This window comes from Rhopalosiphum maidis, chromosome 3 (assembly GCF_003676215.2).
Source record: "Rhopalosiphum maidis isolate BTI-1 chromosome 3, ASM367621v3, whole genome shotgun sequence".
Taxonomy (NCBI): Eukaryota; Metazoa; Arthropoda; class Insecta; order Hemiptera; family Aphididae; genus Rhopalosiphum; species Rhopalosiphum maidis.
In genome coordinates this window covers 49,810,141-49,829,652 of record NC_040879.1, presented here as the reverse complement: position 1 = coordinate 49,829,652, position 19,512 = coordinate 49,810,141, and the positions used below count along the sequence as shown (strand labels likewise).

General features: G+C 26.5%; 1 protein-coding gene and 1 pseudogene across 1 annotated transcript; one reads left to right on the top strand and one right to left on the bottom strand.

The window, feature by feature from the left end:
* Nucleotides 1–8,050: 8,050 nt before the first annotated feature.
* Nucleotides 8,051–14,264, bottom strand: LOC113556474 (MAP kinase-activated protein kinase 2). The gene is made up of 8 exons (XM_026961434.1): nt 13,710–14,264; nt 13,478–13,617; nt 10,120–10,184; nt 9,909–10,016; nt 9,657–9,755; nt 9,510–9,585; nt 8,500–8,710; nt 8,051–8,432 (listed from the first exon to the last, which is right to left on the bottom strand). Exons 1-8 carry the CDS (start codon nt 13,863–13,865, stop codon nt 8,226–8,228), a joined length of 1,062 nt encoding a protein of 353 aa, XP_026817235.1. The 5' UTR covers nt 13,866–14,264; the 3' UTR covers nt 8,051–8,225.
* A 4,417-nt stretch (nt 14,265–18,681) lies between these two features.
* LOC113558629 lies at nt 18,682–19,005 on the top strand (annotated as a pseudogene).
* The last annotated feature ends 507 nt before the right edge of the window (nt 19,006–19,512 follow it).

Here is a 19,512-nt window from a genome sequence, read left to right as displayed (position 1 = left end):
TGAATTTAATATAACAAATTTTATGTTATATTATTATATTAATAATATTAAAAAAAACATCATGTTTCAAAAACACACTATCAGAATACAATAATTTTAGGTAGGTTCATGGCTTTTTTTAATGATTTTTTCTGACTGCACAAATAATATATTCCCCACTCTTCTGGATTTTAGTTATCTAAACTAAACTGAAAACAAATATCGCCTATGATACAATAAAGTACCAATTGGCAATTTTCACTACACAATTACTTTTCTCACTGCACAACACTAAAAAAAAACCTGGGTAGGTATGTATGGTGGGCTTCAACACATTCGTAGCCTGTAGGTACGAGTAACAAATATGAAATAACAATAATCATAATTATATAATGCATTATCGCAATGTATATTCGTGTCCGCAGAATAAAAATATATATTATTATTTATAATGTTAAATACACAGTTGAAAACTCCGCGTAACGCGTAGGTATAATATTATATATCATGTTTTTATTTCCGTGTACGTATCTCAATGTTCTTAATTACAATTATAATATATATTAATACATTATTAATATTATTATATTTATCATTCGTGATTATGACTCGGTTGACTAAACCATGTTGTATAAGCTTATTATAAAATAATATATTGAAACCAACATGAACTGTGGTGATAATCGGAATAAAATATTGTCCTGTGTCATTCGTACGGAATTAGTTTTGAAAAAATGAAACTGCAATTTGTAAGCAGATAAGCATACGGTATTATATGCCTACGACGAAACAAAAGTAGAAAGTTGAAAAATACCACCTACAGCCTGCCTCCTACCCATAAAATGTAAAGACAACTATTGAATAAACGTAGGTCGGCATAGGTAAACCGTACACATTTTTTACCAATAAAACACTCTATTTCATTCGGCCGGTGTACGGATCATATTTTTTTTTGATTTTAAAACGTCGTAAAATGGCCATGTTTGGTTGTCGGAATCGACGAATATTCGCCTAAAACAATATTATTCTACTCGAATTTTTGGTCGGTCACCCGTTACCCACATACAAGCGATCTCTATATAATATTATCGTTTCGACGAGTAGGCGTTATTCGAATAAATACTACGATTTCGGACGAAACCAACATAGGTATTCGTGAATAATAATACCGTTGGTTACGACATAAATAAAGGTATTCGGTGACATCGCGTTCTTTACACAGTGTCGACCGTAAGACACCGAGATGGGAGATTATATTATTATATATATATTATATTTTATAAAGCCCTCGCACACATACCAAACGTCGACGACGACGACAATATAATATAATAAATATAATAGTACGACATAATAATATTTTATAGTAATGATATCGGTACGGCCTGTGCGAGCAGTGTTCGAGCGATGGCGACGACATACCGCCGCGCGCGCACACAAACGGTCGTCCCTGCGCCGTGACGTCATTATAGGCGGCGAACTAACCGCATCGGAATTCCGACGGTAAAACCTTCGCCTGCGGTGCGTGCGTGCGTGCACTCGGTGGGGATCGGCCGGCGGTCGGGCGGAGGGGAAGGCATGTAGCGACGTTAATGCATTCGTATTCCGATGCGATGCGTCGCGATGCGTCGCGTGCGTGCGTGTGTGTGTGCGTGTGCGTGTGTGTATGTGTGTGTGTGCGTGCGTGTGTGTGGCCAAGGCCCGTGCTGCGCGCATACCGTTGCGAGTGCGGGTGCACCGTGTGTGTGATGGTCTGTCTACTGCTCACTGCTCAGTACTCTTTCTTTTTCACATTTCCCTCGGACGCGTTCGGTCCTCAGTCACTCTCGTTCCCGTATCCGAACTCTGAAGCCGTTGTCGCCACTGCCACTGCCGCCGCCGCCGCCGCCGTCAATTAATTAACTCTCAAGTCTCATTCATTTATTATTTTTTTTTACTTTTCAATCATTTCTTTTACTAAAAAATTTCGCATTCGTCTTAAGTCATTCGTCAACGTCCAACGTTTTCGAAACGGTCGTCGCATGCCAGGAGAACGGTGTGTTACTCGTGGTTACGTCGACTACGGGTTTTCTCGTTCGCCTTTTTTTTTTGTACCGTTCAAGACTTAAGATTTCATTTCATTTCCCCGGCAATATCGCCGTCTCTTGACCGACTAAAATTTTTTTTCATTTTTTCATTTTTTTGAGGTTTGGCGGCGACGAAGAAACGTGCTTCGTGCGTGCGCTCATACGAATGGAACGCGCGCACGCACGCACCGGAACGCGGCGCCGCTACGTACGTTGTTCGTGGAAACGCGGAACACGTGAGAACGACATCGGAGGAGGCGGCGGCGGCGGCGGTGGCGGCGCCGACTACTGCAGCAGCAGCTGACGACGACGACGACGACAATATCGAGAATTTCAATGTCACGTAGGGTGGTGTGGTGTGCCCGCCGCCGCCGTGCAACTATCACGTGGTTTGTGCGTAACACAATGGTGGTTCGCGCGGTTACTGCGCGTCGTGTCGGTAAGTATGGAATTCACGTACGAACGCGAGTAAAACGCGCCCGTTCGACCGGAAAACGTTACAGATCGCGGTCGTCCGTTTGTTGCACGCGGACGATTTATACAAATAATAATAATAATAATCGTGTCGCAGCAGCATTGTCTGGTGCGCAATCGGTTTTCAAGGTTTTTCGGTCCAAGACGTCATGTTCGTTTTAATATCGTCATTCCCGTGTTGTCCGTCGGTGGTCTGTGCTGTTTTTTCCTCCATCGCCGTTGTAATAATGCAATATGATTTTTAAACGTTTTTATGTTGTTGTTAATTTTTTTTCCCCACCATATTTGTAATTTTTTTTTTCTACCGCTTGTTGTGTAACCGGGACTCGCATTTGTATTGTGTACGCCGTTTGTTTTATTTTCAGTTGCCATATTCTTTGTTATTGAGTGAGATCTTGATAAACTCGCCTGTGATATTTTACAAACAAGGCGAGGATATAAAGATCTTATTTGGTACTCATTGATTTACGTCGAAAACAAATTCGTGAAAATGTGTTCACCTTGTTCTTTCAAAGCTTATATTTTTTTTTCAGGTTCAAGTTATTCAATTTTCATCATCATTCAAAAAAACCTTGAAAATTGTCCATATTTTTAATTTAATGTATATAATTTTTTAAATGTTTTATTAATTGTTAATTATTTTATAGTGTGTTGATAATGATGATTTTGTATAAAGAAATAATAATAAATACTAACTATTAAGATAAGAAATTGTTGGTTATTGACTTCCTCCAGACTGTTAGTGAGTATAATTATTTGTTGATGAAATTTCTATTTTATAATAAGGACTATCTTTAGTCATTAGATAGTCACGTATTTCTTTTAACCATTTTGAATACTTAATTGTTCACATTCTTAGATTGCATCTTTACAAGTAGAACAAATCAATTGTTCGTTAATATCATGTATATGTTTTTAGTAGTTTTATATAACATGGACTGTATCCAGATGGAGCAATATTTCACTCTATTATAATCATAGATTAGAAATACTAGTAATAACAAGGCGAGAGCTCTTGAACATAAAAGGTGATTTCTTTTTGAAATTTAAATACTCATCAATTGAGGCAAAGTGTATGACACTAATTTATACAACTAAAATATTAAAAAAAATAACTACATTGATTTGGTCCTACAGAACCAACTGTCACCTTCTACTATAAGAGAAACATTACACGTTTAGTGAATGTTTTGATGCTTTTATATTACAATTGACACACACGGTAAGAAATATTAATTAAGTATTTTTATAGAAGTACATAATTTTATTTACGTGAACAACTTGAAATGTAGGTAATAATTAAATGGACAAGACTTAGAAAAATTGAGTAGATACGATTATGTCAAAGATGATGAGACTGAGGAAATAATCAACATTTCTCACAATTTAGTTTTGAATATAGGTTAGGTATTTATTATATTTTTCTTATGTGTTGTATTTACATCATCTACATTCCTATAAAACAATTGATGTTATACAGATTTTCATTTATATAAGTTAATGTGTTAATTGATATTCAATAAAAAAGATTTTCTTGAGTAGTATTCTTTTAAATTTAGTATCATTTTTTTGTATTAAGATAATTTATTTTTATTTATCATCATACAGTGACAAAATTTATATCACTTTAAAATACAAAAATGGCACTGTGATATTATTGTAATTATTTTAATAAATGTATTATAGGTGTATAGTAAATATAATGTGTATAGGACTATAATAATAATAGTTTATGTAGACGAGGTTCAATATTTACAATAGATAGGTATATATATATACTTGTATATATTGTATATTATGAATTTATTGATTTAAATTTATAATTTTTATGAAGAATATAATTTTAGTACTTAGGCCCAAGTTAAATTATTTTTTTTCTTACATTAAAATTAAATTTCAATTATACTATAAACATTTATTATATATTACATATCACAATGCTGATAAATGATACTACTAAATTATTATTGTTGTCTTATTTAATATACATTTAAATATTTTATAATATATAGGTATTACGTATATACTATATAGTATACTGGACGCTAAATATATTTTTTTTAAATTTCAACTACATTTATTATTATTATTTTAAAACATAAGCAATATAAGTATTACTATCTGCTAGATAAAATACTTCAATATAAATTCATCCTATTGGATGTTAATAGCCTTTGCAAATTCATGTATCAAATAGATAAGTCATTTTATATTTAATAACAACTAGTCAAAATATTTTTGAAATGCAAAAACAATATTACTCTATTATACCTACATAATATAATACCTAAATAATATATTTTCTTTTACACATCAACTATTATATAATAAATAAAGTTATGCTTTTTAATAAATGTATTAAATAAGATACGAATTACTGAAGTTGAGTATCAGGCCAAATACGAGGGAGGGAAAGTTATAAACACTTTGAATGCATTAATTCAACTAATGACTACATAGTATTTAATAAATGTGTAACAATATTTTTAATTTTATACTGAATGCTATATTTAAGGTTACTAGGTATAAAAATCTACAGTATATATAAAATTTTAGTTCTTCTTAAAAATATATTATTTATATTATGTACAAATGTATGATGTACAATTGTAGCAATGTATCATTTATATTTTGATAAAATTAACGCTACACAATATAAATGTACTATTGCATTAATTAACTATTAAAATACTATAATATTATAGTTAACTATAAAATCCTAAAAGAAACTATTTAAATAAAACAATTTTAAAAAAATTGAGTATAATTTATATTTTATTGTTAAGAACAATACATAAAAATAAAAATTAAGTCTGGTCACTTTAAGTCTATATTTTATTAAAATTAAATTTAAATTAAGTCCTTGATACCAATTAGAACCAATCATCAATCAGTAGAACATTATAATAAGATAATTTTTTGGACATTGTTACATTGATTTATTATATTAGGCATAGGCTATATATGCTAGTGTATTATATAACTGCCTATTATGTATTATTTAACAGCAGCATGCTAAACAATAGATGCATATATTTAAATAAATAAAATATAAATATTATATTCTACATGCATAAAAAATAAAATAATAAATTAAGTGACGTATTAATAATTAAAGTCAGCTGGTGTAAGATGATCAAACGTGCAAAAACGTCATTATAATATTATATAATAAAAAACAAATTTTGAATAAAAATATATCGGTCAATTTAAATTTTGTTCTAAAAAATAATTTATGGTAAAACTATTTGAATCAATTGATTATAGATCATCAATTTTTATTTGTAGAGTCTTAAATTATATAACCTATAACCTCATAAAAGCAAATTTTCTAAGTTCTTACTTAGTCTTAAACTAGTTCAAAGAAAAAACAAAAGCTTGACATTCTTTACACTCATTTACTAATTAATCAAATCCATTAATACATATAATTTATATGATTTAGTTTAAATAATTAAAAACTTAATATTTTGTATTTAATTCTTAAATTATTGATTATATCAATTACTATTTATTTTCCGTTAAAATTATTTTTAGAAAACTGAGCACTATGAATTGGTATCATAAACTAATAATTATATTTTATAATTTACAACTTAATGACATATTAATATAAAAACCACTTAAAACAATGTTTTTAAAAATATTTTTAAACCCTACATTAAATTAATACAACTCAATTAATTAACTAGTTAATGGTCATTAAGATGTAGTTTATCAAAGTGGACATTTTCTATCCTGTACTACCACAACATAAATGTAACATTACCAAAAAATAGTTGCAGATTTTAAAGTGTGACGCTTGGAAGAGTTATTGGTGTATAAACAAAAAACCGTATTATTTACATTTTTTATAATAGACCTTTTAATGAGTACTATTGGAACATTAGTTATACATTGAAAACAATACATTTAATTGACAATGAATGTTTTACTTTTTAATCATTGCATATCTAATATTAACAATTCAAATTATAGTAAGAAGTTCTATTAAATCATTAGTGGTGTATAAAAATATTCTTAATTGTTCTTAAATGTTACTAACACATGAGTGTAATTATTAAGTTATAATGCACTTCTGTGTATTTAACTTAATACCACTAAATAATAAATATTTTTTGTAGTTACACTAATAGATAAATATTAATAGTTTATATAGACTTTTTTTGTATGTATAAAACTATTTATACATTTAAATAATCTACAGCTCATACTAATCAATAATATTTCTAAATAATTATTACACCTTTGAACTACAATTTTAACATATATGGTGTTTAGTTTACATTCACAATTCAATTAGTTACTTAAATTTACATTTTATTAAAAATTAAAGTTGTCTACATAAATGGTCAATTATGAATGACAATAGTATTATTTTTTTGTGATTATATAAACATGATTCTTTTAAAATTAGTATTGTTTAAGAAAGAAATGTTACCACATGTTTTGTCTCTATTTATCTAATAGGCAATATAGCAAAATAACACAACAAATTATTCTAGACATCACAATTTTTATTTTGCTATATTGCTTATTAAAATAGAAAGACGGGTATAACATTATCTTAATGCACCATTTACAATATGTGAATAAAAAAATGTATCAATCATCAAACACATCAAAATAAAACTTATGTTATTATGAAGTATAAATAAACTTGAATCAGGAATATTACAAATTACAATTAAAAAGATAGAAAATCATAATTTTTAAAATAATATTCCATCACAACCAATATAGAATAGACATTCTTACATATTTTTTTTTTTAATTTAATTATATCAATATGTCTATTGTTTTATCATAATGAAGCATCAAAAGTTTGTATGTTTCATAATAATTCAATATAACTATACTTATTTTTAATTTGTTCGAGTAAATTATAATATAGTTATACAGTATACATTTAATAATACTTGAACATTATTCACTTAAACATATTTTTAACGTAATATGTGGAATATATCGGATAAACTTTGGAAACATATATTACTCAGAAAAAAAACTTTAAAAAAAATATACTTAAAGAAGTGGAAAACAATTGCAATAATTTGCACACGTATACAGTCTTCATTCACTAAGGTAATTATAACAAATTAAATATTTTAGTTTTTTATCAACAATGTTAGAAATTTCAAATAAATAAAGATACATTTATGATTTAATTGTTTTTTTTTAAATAGATATCGATAGAAAATGATTGATAGCTTTTTTTTTTTAATTTTATGCGTTGATAATATTGCAACATCTTAAAATATGAAATATTATAATTAATTTAAATATTGATTTTTAATCTCGTTATTTTTTATTCCTTATCTTTAAAATATAATATTTTTTACAAAATGTTGCAAGCTATATTATTTTTAAACAACTTAAAATCTTTTAAAATTATTTTTCTCATCTTTGAAGTCAGATATAATTTATATATTAATATTTTAACTAATGTTTATGCATATGATATAATTTTTTGTAATTTTAATAACTCTATCAAGATTCACTAACGAAAAAGATATTTTTTGTTACATTTTTTGAGTGCTATTACATGTATAATAATTAACTACATATAAATAAATAGTGATACAAATATAAATTTTGGTAAAAATACATAAAATAAAAACCAACAAAAGTTATTAAGACATAAGTATTAAAGAAGTGGTCAGTTTATAGTGAATAATTTGGAAAATAATTATATTATTAGATAGTCTATGCACTGTTTGAAGCTTTTTTTCGTCGTTTGTTTAATAGTGGATTGTTAGAAGTATTTAATGATTTTATATTGACTTGATCATAATCTACACGCATTGTAGCTAAAGACCGGGTCATTTCTTCTTGTACTTCAGGCCACACATCTTCGGACTCTTTCAACATTTTTCCAGTATATAATGGTGTTTGGGGTACTTCAGTATACCTCTAAATTATTAAAATAAATCAAATATTTTGAATATTATCTTGAATCAAAACATTAATTAGTACTCACTGCAATCCATTTATGCTGCACAACTTCATTGATGGTAAGACGAACTGATGGATCAACAGATAGCATACTTGAAATTAGAGTTTTAGCATCACCAGATACATTATTCCATTCGGGACTAGGAAAGTCAAATTGTCCAGTTTTAATTCGATTTTTCATGCCGGGCGAAATAGCTTGCCCATGATTACTGAAAAAAGGAGGGAAACCACACAATCTGGAACAAAATTATTTTTTAAAAATGTGCTCAAGTGATTTACAGTATACAAACAGTGTTGTAAAACTAATATTTATACAGTGGTGTACCTAGGAATTTATAAGATTAGAGGGGATCCAAAAATAATATCAAGTATAAAAAAATTTAAAATAGACATTGAAACTGAAACTTTAAGTGAGTCAATACCCAAAAGCCATTCCTATATTTATACATTAAAATGCACAGAATATAGTTAAATGGCTTGCATTGAAGTATAATAACTTATTAAAAAGAAGTATAAAAAGGACATAATTTGTATTTTGTACGGATGTTTTTAATACAGTAGTCGCGGTAATCCGAACATAAGCTAATCCAAAAGACTTAAGAGTGTATATCGCTACAGTTCTATTATTATACTTAAGTAGACCAATAAAATAATAATCATAACGATTATTAAAATTGCATATTATACGTGCGAGTTGTTAAGATTTCATATGTCGATAAAAATTGTTAGTCGCATAACATACTTAATAGTTAATATTTTTTATAGTGATTTAGTTCTTGCAGAAAAAAGTAAATGAAAATGGCCCCACAAGACAATTTTGTAACAGTAATTGAACGAACGAAAGAGGGTCCTTTCACCAATTCTCTTTGAATTACCCCGACACTATTGTATATTTATTTTAATACCATTTTAATTTAGATGATTCTACTAGTGATTTAAATTAATCTAAATTGCACTAGTGCTCAAATGTATTATTTATTATTTTATTGAAATTATATAGTTTTTTTATTATATAATTTATTTAAGTATACTTACAATATATACATAATAACACCTAATGACCATATATCACAACTTTTATCATACTTTTCTGGACCTAAAACTTCTGGTGCTGAAACAAACAAATAAACAAATTAATATAGGTAATTGTTTTTACCTTAATAATTATTTATGTTAACTAACCAACATAATATGGTGTATAGCATGGAGTTTTTAATGGAGCTTTTTGTGATACTTCTTTGGCAAATCCAAAATCAGTTAATTTTAAAATTCCATTAGCACCTATTTTAGAAAATAAAATCAATAATTATTTGAAATAAGTAATTTGTTATTTGAGTAGAATAAAAATTTAAAAAAAAACAGTTGTTATATAGTTCAAAATATAATTTACAAATATTTCTTGAAGATATGATTCCTTAAGTTAAAGTTTATTACCAGGCTTAGAATACAAAAGATTTTCAGGCTTTAAGTCACGGTGAGCAATATTAAGGTCATGAAGATACTTGACTGCTGAACAAATAGCTGTCATAATATGTGCTGCTTCTATAAATACCAAAATGAATTTATTACATAAATGTAAAACATGTACATATTTATCCAACTAAATTTAATTATTAATTAAATAATATAAATTTATCAAACTTGCCTCTTTCTGTAAAAGCTCCTTCATTATGATCTTGTATACGTTGAAATAATTCGCCACCTTCCATGCTATAAAATGTATTGTTAAACATTAAATTTTCACTTTATTATTCAAAACTAATATACATACATTGTAACAAAAAAATAGTAAAACTAAATAACTTATTAATATAAATAACAATATAGCTAACATATACAGTACTTAATTACTTAAAATGACATTCAACAGACCAGGAAAATGGGTTATAAACCATTGATAATATAACTCATTTATTTTGTATAGTTATTATTAAGGCCTTAAAAATCAAGAAAAATGACCTTAAAAAAATTCAAAAAATGTATTTAAAATAGCATAAAATTAAAAAAAAATTACATTACATGTACATAAACATTTTATTTTACTTCATATATTAATAATATAATAATAAATAAATAATTATTCTTTATTATTACACTGAATCACGAGAACGTGCTTCAGGTTTTCAAATAGAAATGACCTCTTGTTGTCCGCCAATAAGTTTTAGTAGATAAAAAAGCTTTTTTTCATATATTGTAAGCATATAAATATTTTATATTGTAAATCTATAATCTTTAACACCAAAAATGACTTTAAAACCCCTAAAAAATTAGAAAAATGACCTTAAAATCAAAAATTGTTAAAAATGCAAAATAAATTTTCTTATTCCAATTTAAAAATACCTAAAACATATTTGTAAGAAAACGAGCATCGTACAGAAAGCTTCAGAAAAAAATCCTAAGTGCATCAAAATCCCAACCTTAGTTATTATAAATAAAATCTTTGTTTAAGTTTAAGAAAAATAAAAATTAATATATCTATATAATTATTTTAAGAATACCATAACAAGTTTATTTTAAACCTAGTATGTTACTATAATTGATTTCATTATAAACAATTTATACTGAATTTATCACATATTATAGTGGGACATTCAAATTTGAAAGTAATGTAAAAATTGTATATCACGTTATAGTGATTGCAGGTAAGACCTAGTTTTTACCATTTATTTGCTGGAAAAATAGTGATGTATTTTGAAAGTAATGATTAGAACATTTGAATAACAGTGTTTAAATCTCAGTTGATACATTATGATATTTTAAATCACATACCCTATTTTTAAACACATCTATGTAGTTTTTCTTTACACATAGGAAACCTAGTAAAAAAATCATACATCATTTCATGATTAAATAAATAATAAGAAAAGAAAATTGTATTTCCTAATTACATACTATACTCAACTTAAAACCGATAGTTTTTTTTTCTTTATTGGCCATAAACCGATTAGCATGAGAATATTGTAGACAAAAAATTTAATTAATTAATTTATGTCTTGCAAATGAATAGCCTATTCATTTGCAAGACATAAATTAAAGATATAAACTTTGAAAAATATCTTGTGTGAAAATTAAATTTTACATATTAAATATATAAGAAAGTCAAAAACCATTAATCAGATATTCAAAGACTAAAAAGTAAGTTATTGGTAAAATAGTAACACTTATATATTTTTAAACTTCTACTATAGCAAACTTATAGTATAAGTATTATTAGATATAAGTAAATAACTAGAGATGGAACATAGAATATTAGCAACTTTTTAATATTTTTGGACCTATGCAAATATGAATACTAATCTAACTTTGTTTCATTATTCATTGATTTTAAATGTAATTTTTTTATATTTCCGCATATTTGTAATGAAACTTATGAAACTATCATCAGTGATTATGCAAGTAAATATATTATTAAAATTTAAAAACTTAAAAAAGAATAAATAACGCCTCTGCAAGCAAAATATATTTCCAATTTTTATAAATATTAGTATTGCTATTAAGTAAATGGAGTAAAGTTAATAATATAACTGTAGATATATATTGTGTACTAACTACTAACATGGCATATACCAACAACCACCCACCCAAGAGACCCGAGTCTCATAGAACCTTTGTCACACTGCCACTGAAAACAATCATTATTACAACTTGTACATTAAAATTAATAAAAGCAAGCAATAATAATTAAATGTTTCATGTTTATTATCTAATGTAACATATGTTATACAGACAAATGTATTGTATATATATATATCATTTTTAGGTTATTTTGTTTAATAATTGGTAATTCAAGATGTTAACTCAACAAATTTAGTACCAACTATTTTTAATCATTTGTTGATTATTCTATATATAATTTTAATAAGTTTATAACATATGTATCTATCTGCAATGCAGTTAATGGCTGTAATATGTCCAATACTCAAAAAGTGTAGAATTTAACATAAAACTAACTATAAATTTAGCCTCAAAAATTATTTTTTTAGCCAATCAACATTTAAAACATGAACTATAAAAACTTTTCATTCTTTTAATAAGAACACTAATACCAAAAAAATTTAAATAAAAAAGGTGGAAATTTTTTAAAAATATTATTGTAGTTATAATTAATTTTCAATATTTTTTAATAGTTTTAGGGCATTAATATCTGGGCCATATTCATGAACCAAGGAAATATTAAAATATATTAATACTTATTTACAAAATTATTGTCAGATAACGCGTTACAGAGTCAGTTAAATATAGAAAAGTTGTTTTCGATCAAAAACATAAAACTCTAAAGGCCTCTTGCAGAATAAAAAAAAAATCATAATATTTATGTTGGAATCTTGTAACATTAATTAAGTTATTTTAAGGCTTCAAGTTCTACATCTATTAACTTTTTATTACATAACCAACATCTTATTTTGTTAATTAAGTAACTTAAAATGTTAATATTGAAAGTAAAAAGATACAATGGTTCAATAATTATTAGACATAAGTAAATAATTTAGTTTTTTTTTTTTAAATAAATGATAGTTAAAATAATAAATAATATTTATTTTTTTATTTTTCAGAACCTAACCTAATATTAAGATACTGAATTTTTAAATAAAAACAACAGTAAATTTAATAAAATTTGTAATAATTGCATAACAAGTATAACATTAACAATTTAATATAATAAGTAATAGTGAATTTTCAACTTACAAAAACATTAGTACACAGAATTTACCTTTTGCATCAACAAATAGGTAATAGTTCCACAAAAAAAGACTTATTAAGATAATATGGCACAAAACATATAATACAACACTAATTGCATATCATGGCATGTGAATGATTGAAATTATTATTCTGCAATTCTATATAAGTCTTATTTTTTGAAAACTGCTATTAGGTAATTTAGTTTTGTAACATTGTATACTATTCAATTTTATTTAAAAATGTTTGTTTTAATGCTTTGATTATAAATTAGATTTTAAAGAATGTACTTTATAGTAAGTATAGAGTAAAGTATAACCTACCATTCCATGATAACCAACAAACATTTCTGTTCCATATAGTGGTTTTCATATACATCAATTATATTGACTATATTTATGCAACCGCTAGCTCTCCAGTGTAGATCGATTTCTCTCCTAGCTTTCTGACAGTCAACGAGAACCTGTAAAAATCAAAATAGAGAAAACAGTAACGACACCAGACACTTTGAAGTCATTGTACGACATGTTAGATTGTACATTGGTCGAATATTACCTTAAGCGCAAACTTTTGACCAGTTTTGACGGAAAAACACTGCACCACCTTGCCATTAATGCCCAGTCCAAGTACGTTATTGGATATTCTGTAGTCATTCTCAACCGGTGTAGTCTTAGTTTTGTTGTTGAGAAAATAGAAATCGTTTCCTTCCATAACTGCCGTGTTTATCGCGGCGTTACTACAGCAGTACTACAACAGCGATTGATGATGCACACCGACTGCTATGAAACATCTCAGACGTGATTCCTGGACGATTGCAGGGGCCAAGGTCTCGGTCGCGGACTCTGGAAGTCAACCGAAAATCGATGCGTAACAATTATAATATCCGATGACGATGACGATTATAACAAAACAGTGATAAAAACGTCACATTCGTTCGATTTTATTTGTGACGAGAAATATCATGCGCTAGTCCGGTGAAGCAAGTCAGTACTAGTCTATCAGCTACCGGCTACCGCTACCACGTACGGCTACTATTCGTCATTCCGTCATAATGCCTCTTTAACCCTGAATAATAATAATAATATGAGTAATTGACTAATCCATAGACAAGTATAATCGCTAATGATAACAACAGTGATAAATTATATTATTATTATTATCGCATACATTACATATTATTATTATTGTGTTTTAATAATGCTTTAATAATAATATAGGTATTATACGACATAACGAAATCACAATAGACACAATGCGAAGAATCAACTCGTGGGAGTCGGTAGTGGAGTTGCCAAGCTGGTAAAAACATTAATATCAAAAATAAAAACGATATTATGTCGATAACCCTAAAGCTGTACGAATTGTATATAAATTATACATGAGTATATAATATTATTAAATTATTTATTTTGTGAAGACGTCTATTTCAGATTAATAAAATATAAATGGAAATGGAACGCAGTCGATTTATTAGAATTTAAGATATAATTTTTTTCTCGTTATTAAAAAACATCACGTTGTTATGTAATATACTATACACCTACGAAAGCACACCGCACACCGCACACGCATATATCATTTAAACAGAATAATTAATGTCAAACAATTAAACGTAAAATCGATAAAAAGCGATAATAAAACGAAACTATTGTACGAACACTACGAACTACGGAATGTAAAAGTAAAATAATAAAAGTTATGCATAGGTATATTGATATTTACATAAAAGTATGTAGTAAGTTAGTAGATATAAGGTACATAATATTATATGTTTACCTACGTCGTACCTACTACATCAATGCGATATTTATTGTGTACTCATTAATATTGACGGCGCAACATCGATTTAAATATACCTAAAATATAATTTATATTATATTATTATACAATATTTTAGTTTCAATATGAACTACTTATGAGTTATGATTGCTTACAAGCTAGCTACCATTCTATCATTCTCATAGCTATAAACATTTTAATATTTATCATTTATTATTTAATGAACTGTTAACTACAAAATAATTAAAAAAATTTGAACTTAAAATACTTGTATTAAATTTTAAGCTTTTTTACCTAGGGAAAAATTTTATCGACATTCAAAGAAATAAAACAAAAAAAAATCGTAAATGTCAAATTTCTGTAAGTAATTTAATATAATAGTTAAAATATTTTGAAAATGTTAACATTTGTAGTAAGCCATTATAAAAACATACGATAATTTCAATTATTACGGTTATTTGTTTTTGAATCACAAAAAATATTAAAAATAGTTCGAATTATTTCGTTAATAAAGAATTATTATTATTGTTATATTTTTTTTTAAGCGGTAGAAGTTCATAATTTTAAATAAAGAAACTTTGCTAATTATTTTGAAGTTGAAAATTTATAAAATTAATAATAATTTATTAATTTTTACATAACAAAGTTAGTGCGTGTTGCAAGATCATTTATTTATTCATTTCATATAGGTACAAGTATACCTAACAGTGACTTCAATTTTTTTAAATTGATTGTAAAAACAATTTTAATTTATTCAAGATACTTATCTAACTAATATCTAATTTTTTTTTAATGGCTCGTATTTTTTTATTCGTATTATACAATTGATATTTTTTAGTACCTACCTAAAAAAGTCAATCTTATTTTGAATGTCAAACTTCAAATATGTGGATAAAAGCTGAAATATTGTTTAATATTGCATCACTGTCACATCCAATATGGGAATACATGTAGCCTATAGGGTTTCCTCTGAATCACTACAGAATTCAAACTGATTAACAAATGTATAGATATCACAAATTGTTAAAATATATAGGTAAATTTTGTTATGCACATTGCTGAACTGTATAATATGTTTCCTGCTAATTGATGTTTTTACTAAACATGACAATTCCTAAAATATAGCGTATCGCAATAGCAATAAGTACAAAGTAAGATAAGTACTTATATTAGTGATGTCAGGCATTGGCATATCCAGAATATTTTTTAGGGGGCACACACAGTCTAAAATTGTAAAGACATATTGTAGTACACATTCATGTTTACAAATAAATATAAATCTTTATACTAAAAAATAGTAAATACGGCCAACGAGGGGAGGGGTATCGCGAGCATGGCCCTGTGACCCCTCAGTGGATACGCCACTGATGTCAGGCAAGGGATATTTAAAGTAAAAATTTTGCAATTGATTGAATAAAATAATAATTGAAAAAAAATGTTTAAATTTTTTGTTGACTAATAAACGAATGCAGTTTAATTTAAAAATGTTAATTTAATATTTGTAATGTATCTACACAAAATACAAATATGTGTTGTGTATGTGAGCAATGCTTACTGCTTAGAATAATATATGGAATATTTTAACATAAGCTATAAGTATAAAGTATAGGAAGGAGGATACAGAATACAGTTTTTATATCACTTTGGCGGAAAATCAGATTTTTATTTGTTAATTGGCATACATCTGTTGTATTGTAATGGTGGCAAACATAATAAACAAAAATGCAACAAAGTTTAAGAGTTAAAGTTTATAGTTCAGTATAAATGAATATATAAGTTGATGGTTGATAATATATATTATATACTATATAATATTGGAAATAACTCAATTGTTATTTTTTTGTTTAAATATAAAATATTGTCATAATTTCAACTTAACATGTCTATAAAAATAAATAATAATGAGCATTAATAATTTTTATATTTATTATAGTTAACAGCTAGAACTACCTACTTTTGAAGAACTTTGTATTCAATTTTCAAACCTAAGCTATTAACTTGTATTATAGTATAGATACATTTGATGAATTTTATCAACATTTAAACACATAAAAAAAAAAATAACACCAATATATTTTTAATATTTTTTAAATAGCTATTTAAGAATTATTCGTTTGGATTCTTTACTTAGAAATAACTTTTCAAACTTTTTGACTTAGCTTGAATTTAGTTTTTAATACGACAATTATTTTTAAATTTTATATGGCTACAATAAATAGCTTAAAATGAGTCTATATATTTTTAAATTACCATTAGGTGTTTATAATTTCATAGTTTGTAATAGTTGAATATTATAAGGTTCTACAGTTAATATTTTTTGGATCACAAAATAATAAAAATTGTTTTCTCGAGTAGTCATAATTATACATTCTAATTTCAATCGCTCATAAAATACTTTTGTGGCTTTACTCTAAATAGTAAAAACTTATAAGGAATCTTTTATATTAAATTTTCAAACTTTATGAGTTAAAATTAAAAACTACAAAATAATGGTCATTTTTGTGATTTTGACTTATTTATTTCAAAAATTAAAACTTTAAATACTTCCAAAAAAAATTAACATATAATATATTAATATATCATCAATATTTTTCAATTGGGATATGAAAAACTTATGAGGAATTTCGAGTTAAATTTTCATTCTTTAAAGTATTATAATTTATCATATACATAATTGTAATGCAAAAATGTAAAACAATTTCAAATCAATATTTTGCGATTTTACTTTTTGAATTTAGAAATTAATTTCTGTTTGCTAGTTACGAACAAAATATGGGTATTTGGGGCGTTTAGACCAATTTTACGTAATTTACTCGGTATTCTACAATTTTGAAACTGGTATCAAGTGATAACGTGCAATAATTTATAATTTATATAGTATTATATTATAATAGGAGTGATTATAGTTATTATTACCTATTTATTTATAACAAGGCTAGTGGCGTATTTGGCATATTTATTTAATTATTTTTAACCTAACAAGTAACCTTTCAACTGTTTTAACTTTTCAAGTAGGTACTTACCTATAACTTATAAGTTAAGGGGTGAGTGGCCACATAACTTTAATTAAGATGACATTGAACTATTTAAGTATCTAATGTTATTCGATTCTAAGTTACGTATTTTTTGATAAATATATTTTTGTCTAAATATTCCTTTATATTTCTGATAAAATTTAGGTAATTAGAATCAAGATATTTGGTATTTATAAAATATCACCATTCATCAATATAATTAAAATAATAATATTAAACAATTATATAACCATTTTATTGATTTAAAAAGTATTATTCACAAATAATGCGTATTCAAAGTTCAAATATAAATTTTTACAAACACGTATCTATTTAGTATTTAGAATAATATTAAAATTAAAAGTGTAAATAAAATAAATATAAATATTTTTATCATAACACTGAACTAGCAATTGTCTGCGCATTAGATTATATTTTTAAATTATTATACCTACCCTACTTATTTTAAATATGTAGATGTACATATTGATAGTTAGTGTTTGCGCCATCATGGCAATTCTATGTAATATGTTATATTATTATGTATTTATTAGAATTTAGAATTATATTTTGTTATCTGTAGCGATTCTTATTACACATCACTGCAGCGCGGTCGACGATATACACGCTATCCGCACCAAGTAGGTACTATATATCGGTGAACCCGTCGCCAGTTTGCTACCGTCGAAGCCGAATAGCGATACATGTCCAGTACGAATCCACCGACATTTAAAATGGTTCAACTCGTCACCGACGCCGTCGACCTGGAAACTAAATTGTCTAATGCTGAAGAAAAATTTGTCATCGTCGACTTTTTTGCCAAATGGTGTGGTCCATACAAGTTAATGGTTGAAGAACTCGCCAACGAGTACCCTGATATAGTCAAGTTAAAAGTTGATGTTGATGAATGTGAAAATGCTGCTATTGATTATAATATCCAATTCATCAATCTATGCCTACATTTGTCTTTATAAAATTAAAAACAGAGGTTGTTCGGTTTTCTGGTGCTAACAAAGATAAATTAAAGCCTAAAGGAGAATGTATTGAAACACAAATAATAATGTAAAAATTGGTTTCAACCACGAATCATGATTTATAGTGTCTTAATGGACCTGTATAAATTTAATTAATTTTTTAATACAATGAAACAAAAATAGATTTTATACCGTCATTCACTATTGTATTTGGTTAAAATCTCGTTTAAAATGATTACCCACTGTTTGGGTTAAAAGTGGACGATATGTATTAAAATAAAAGAAATAAAAACAAATGATACATTTTTGCTAAGTTACCTCATTAGCGTAGTATTATAATGGATAAATAATAATAATTGTATAAAACATTAACAACCAAATATACAGGTGTATATATATATATATAGGTTAGGTTAGGTAGGTTAGGCATATATATTATAAAATGGGCACAAAAGTATGCCGGTCGACAGAAAAAAAAATAATAATAACCACTAATAATATTACTACAGTAGACACTATTATATATATAATAAATAAAAATATCAAAATAACGATACGCGAAGAATGAAGATGGTGATGGTCGCGTGATGA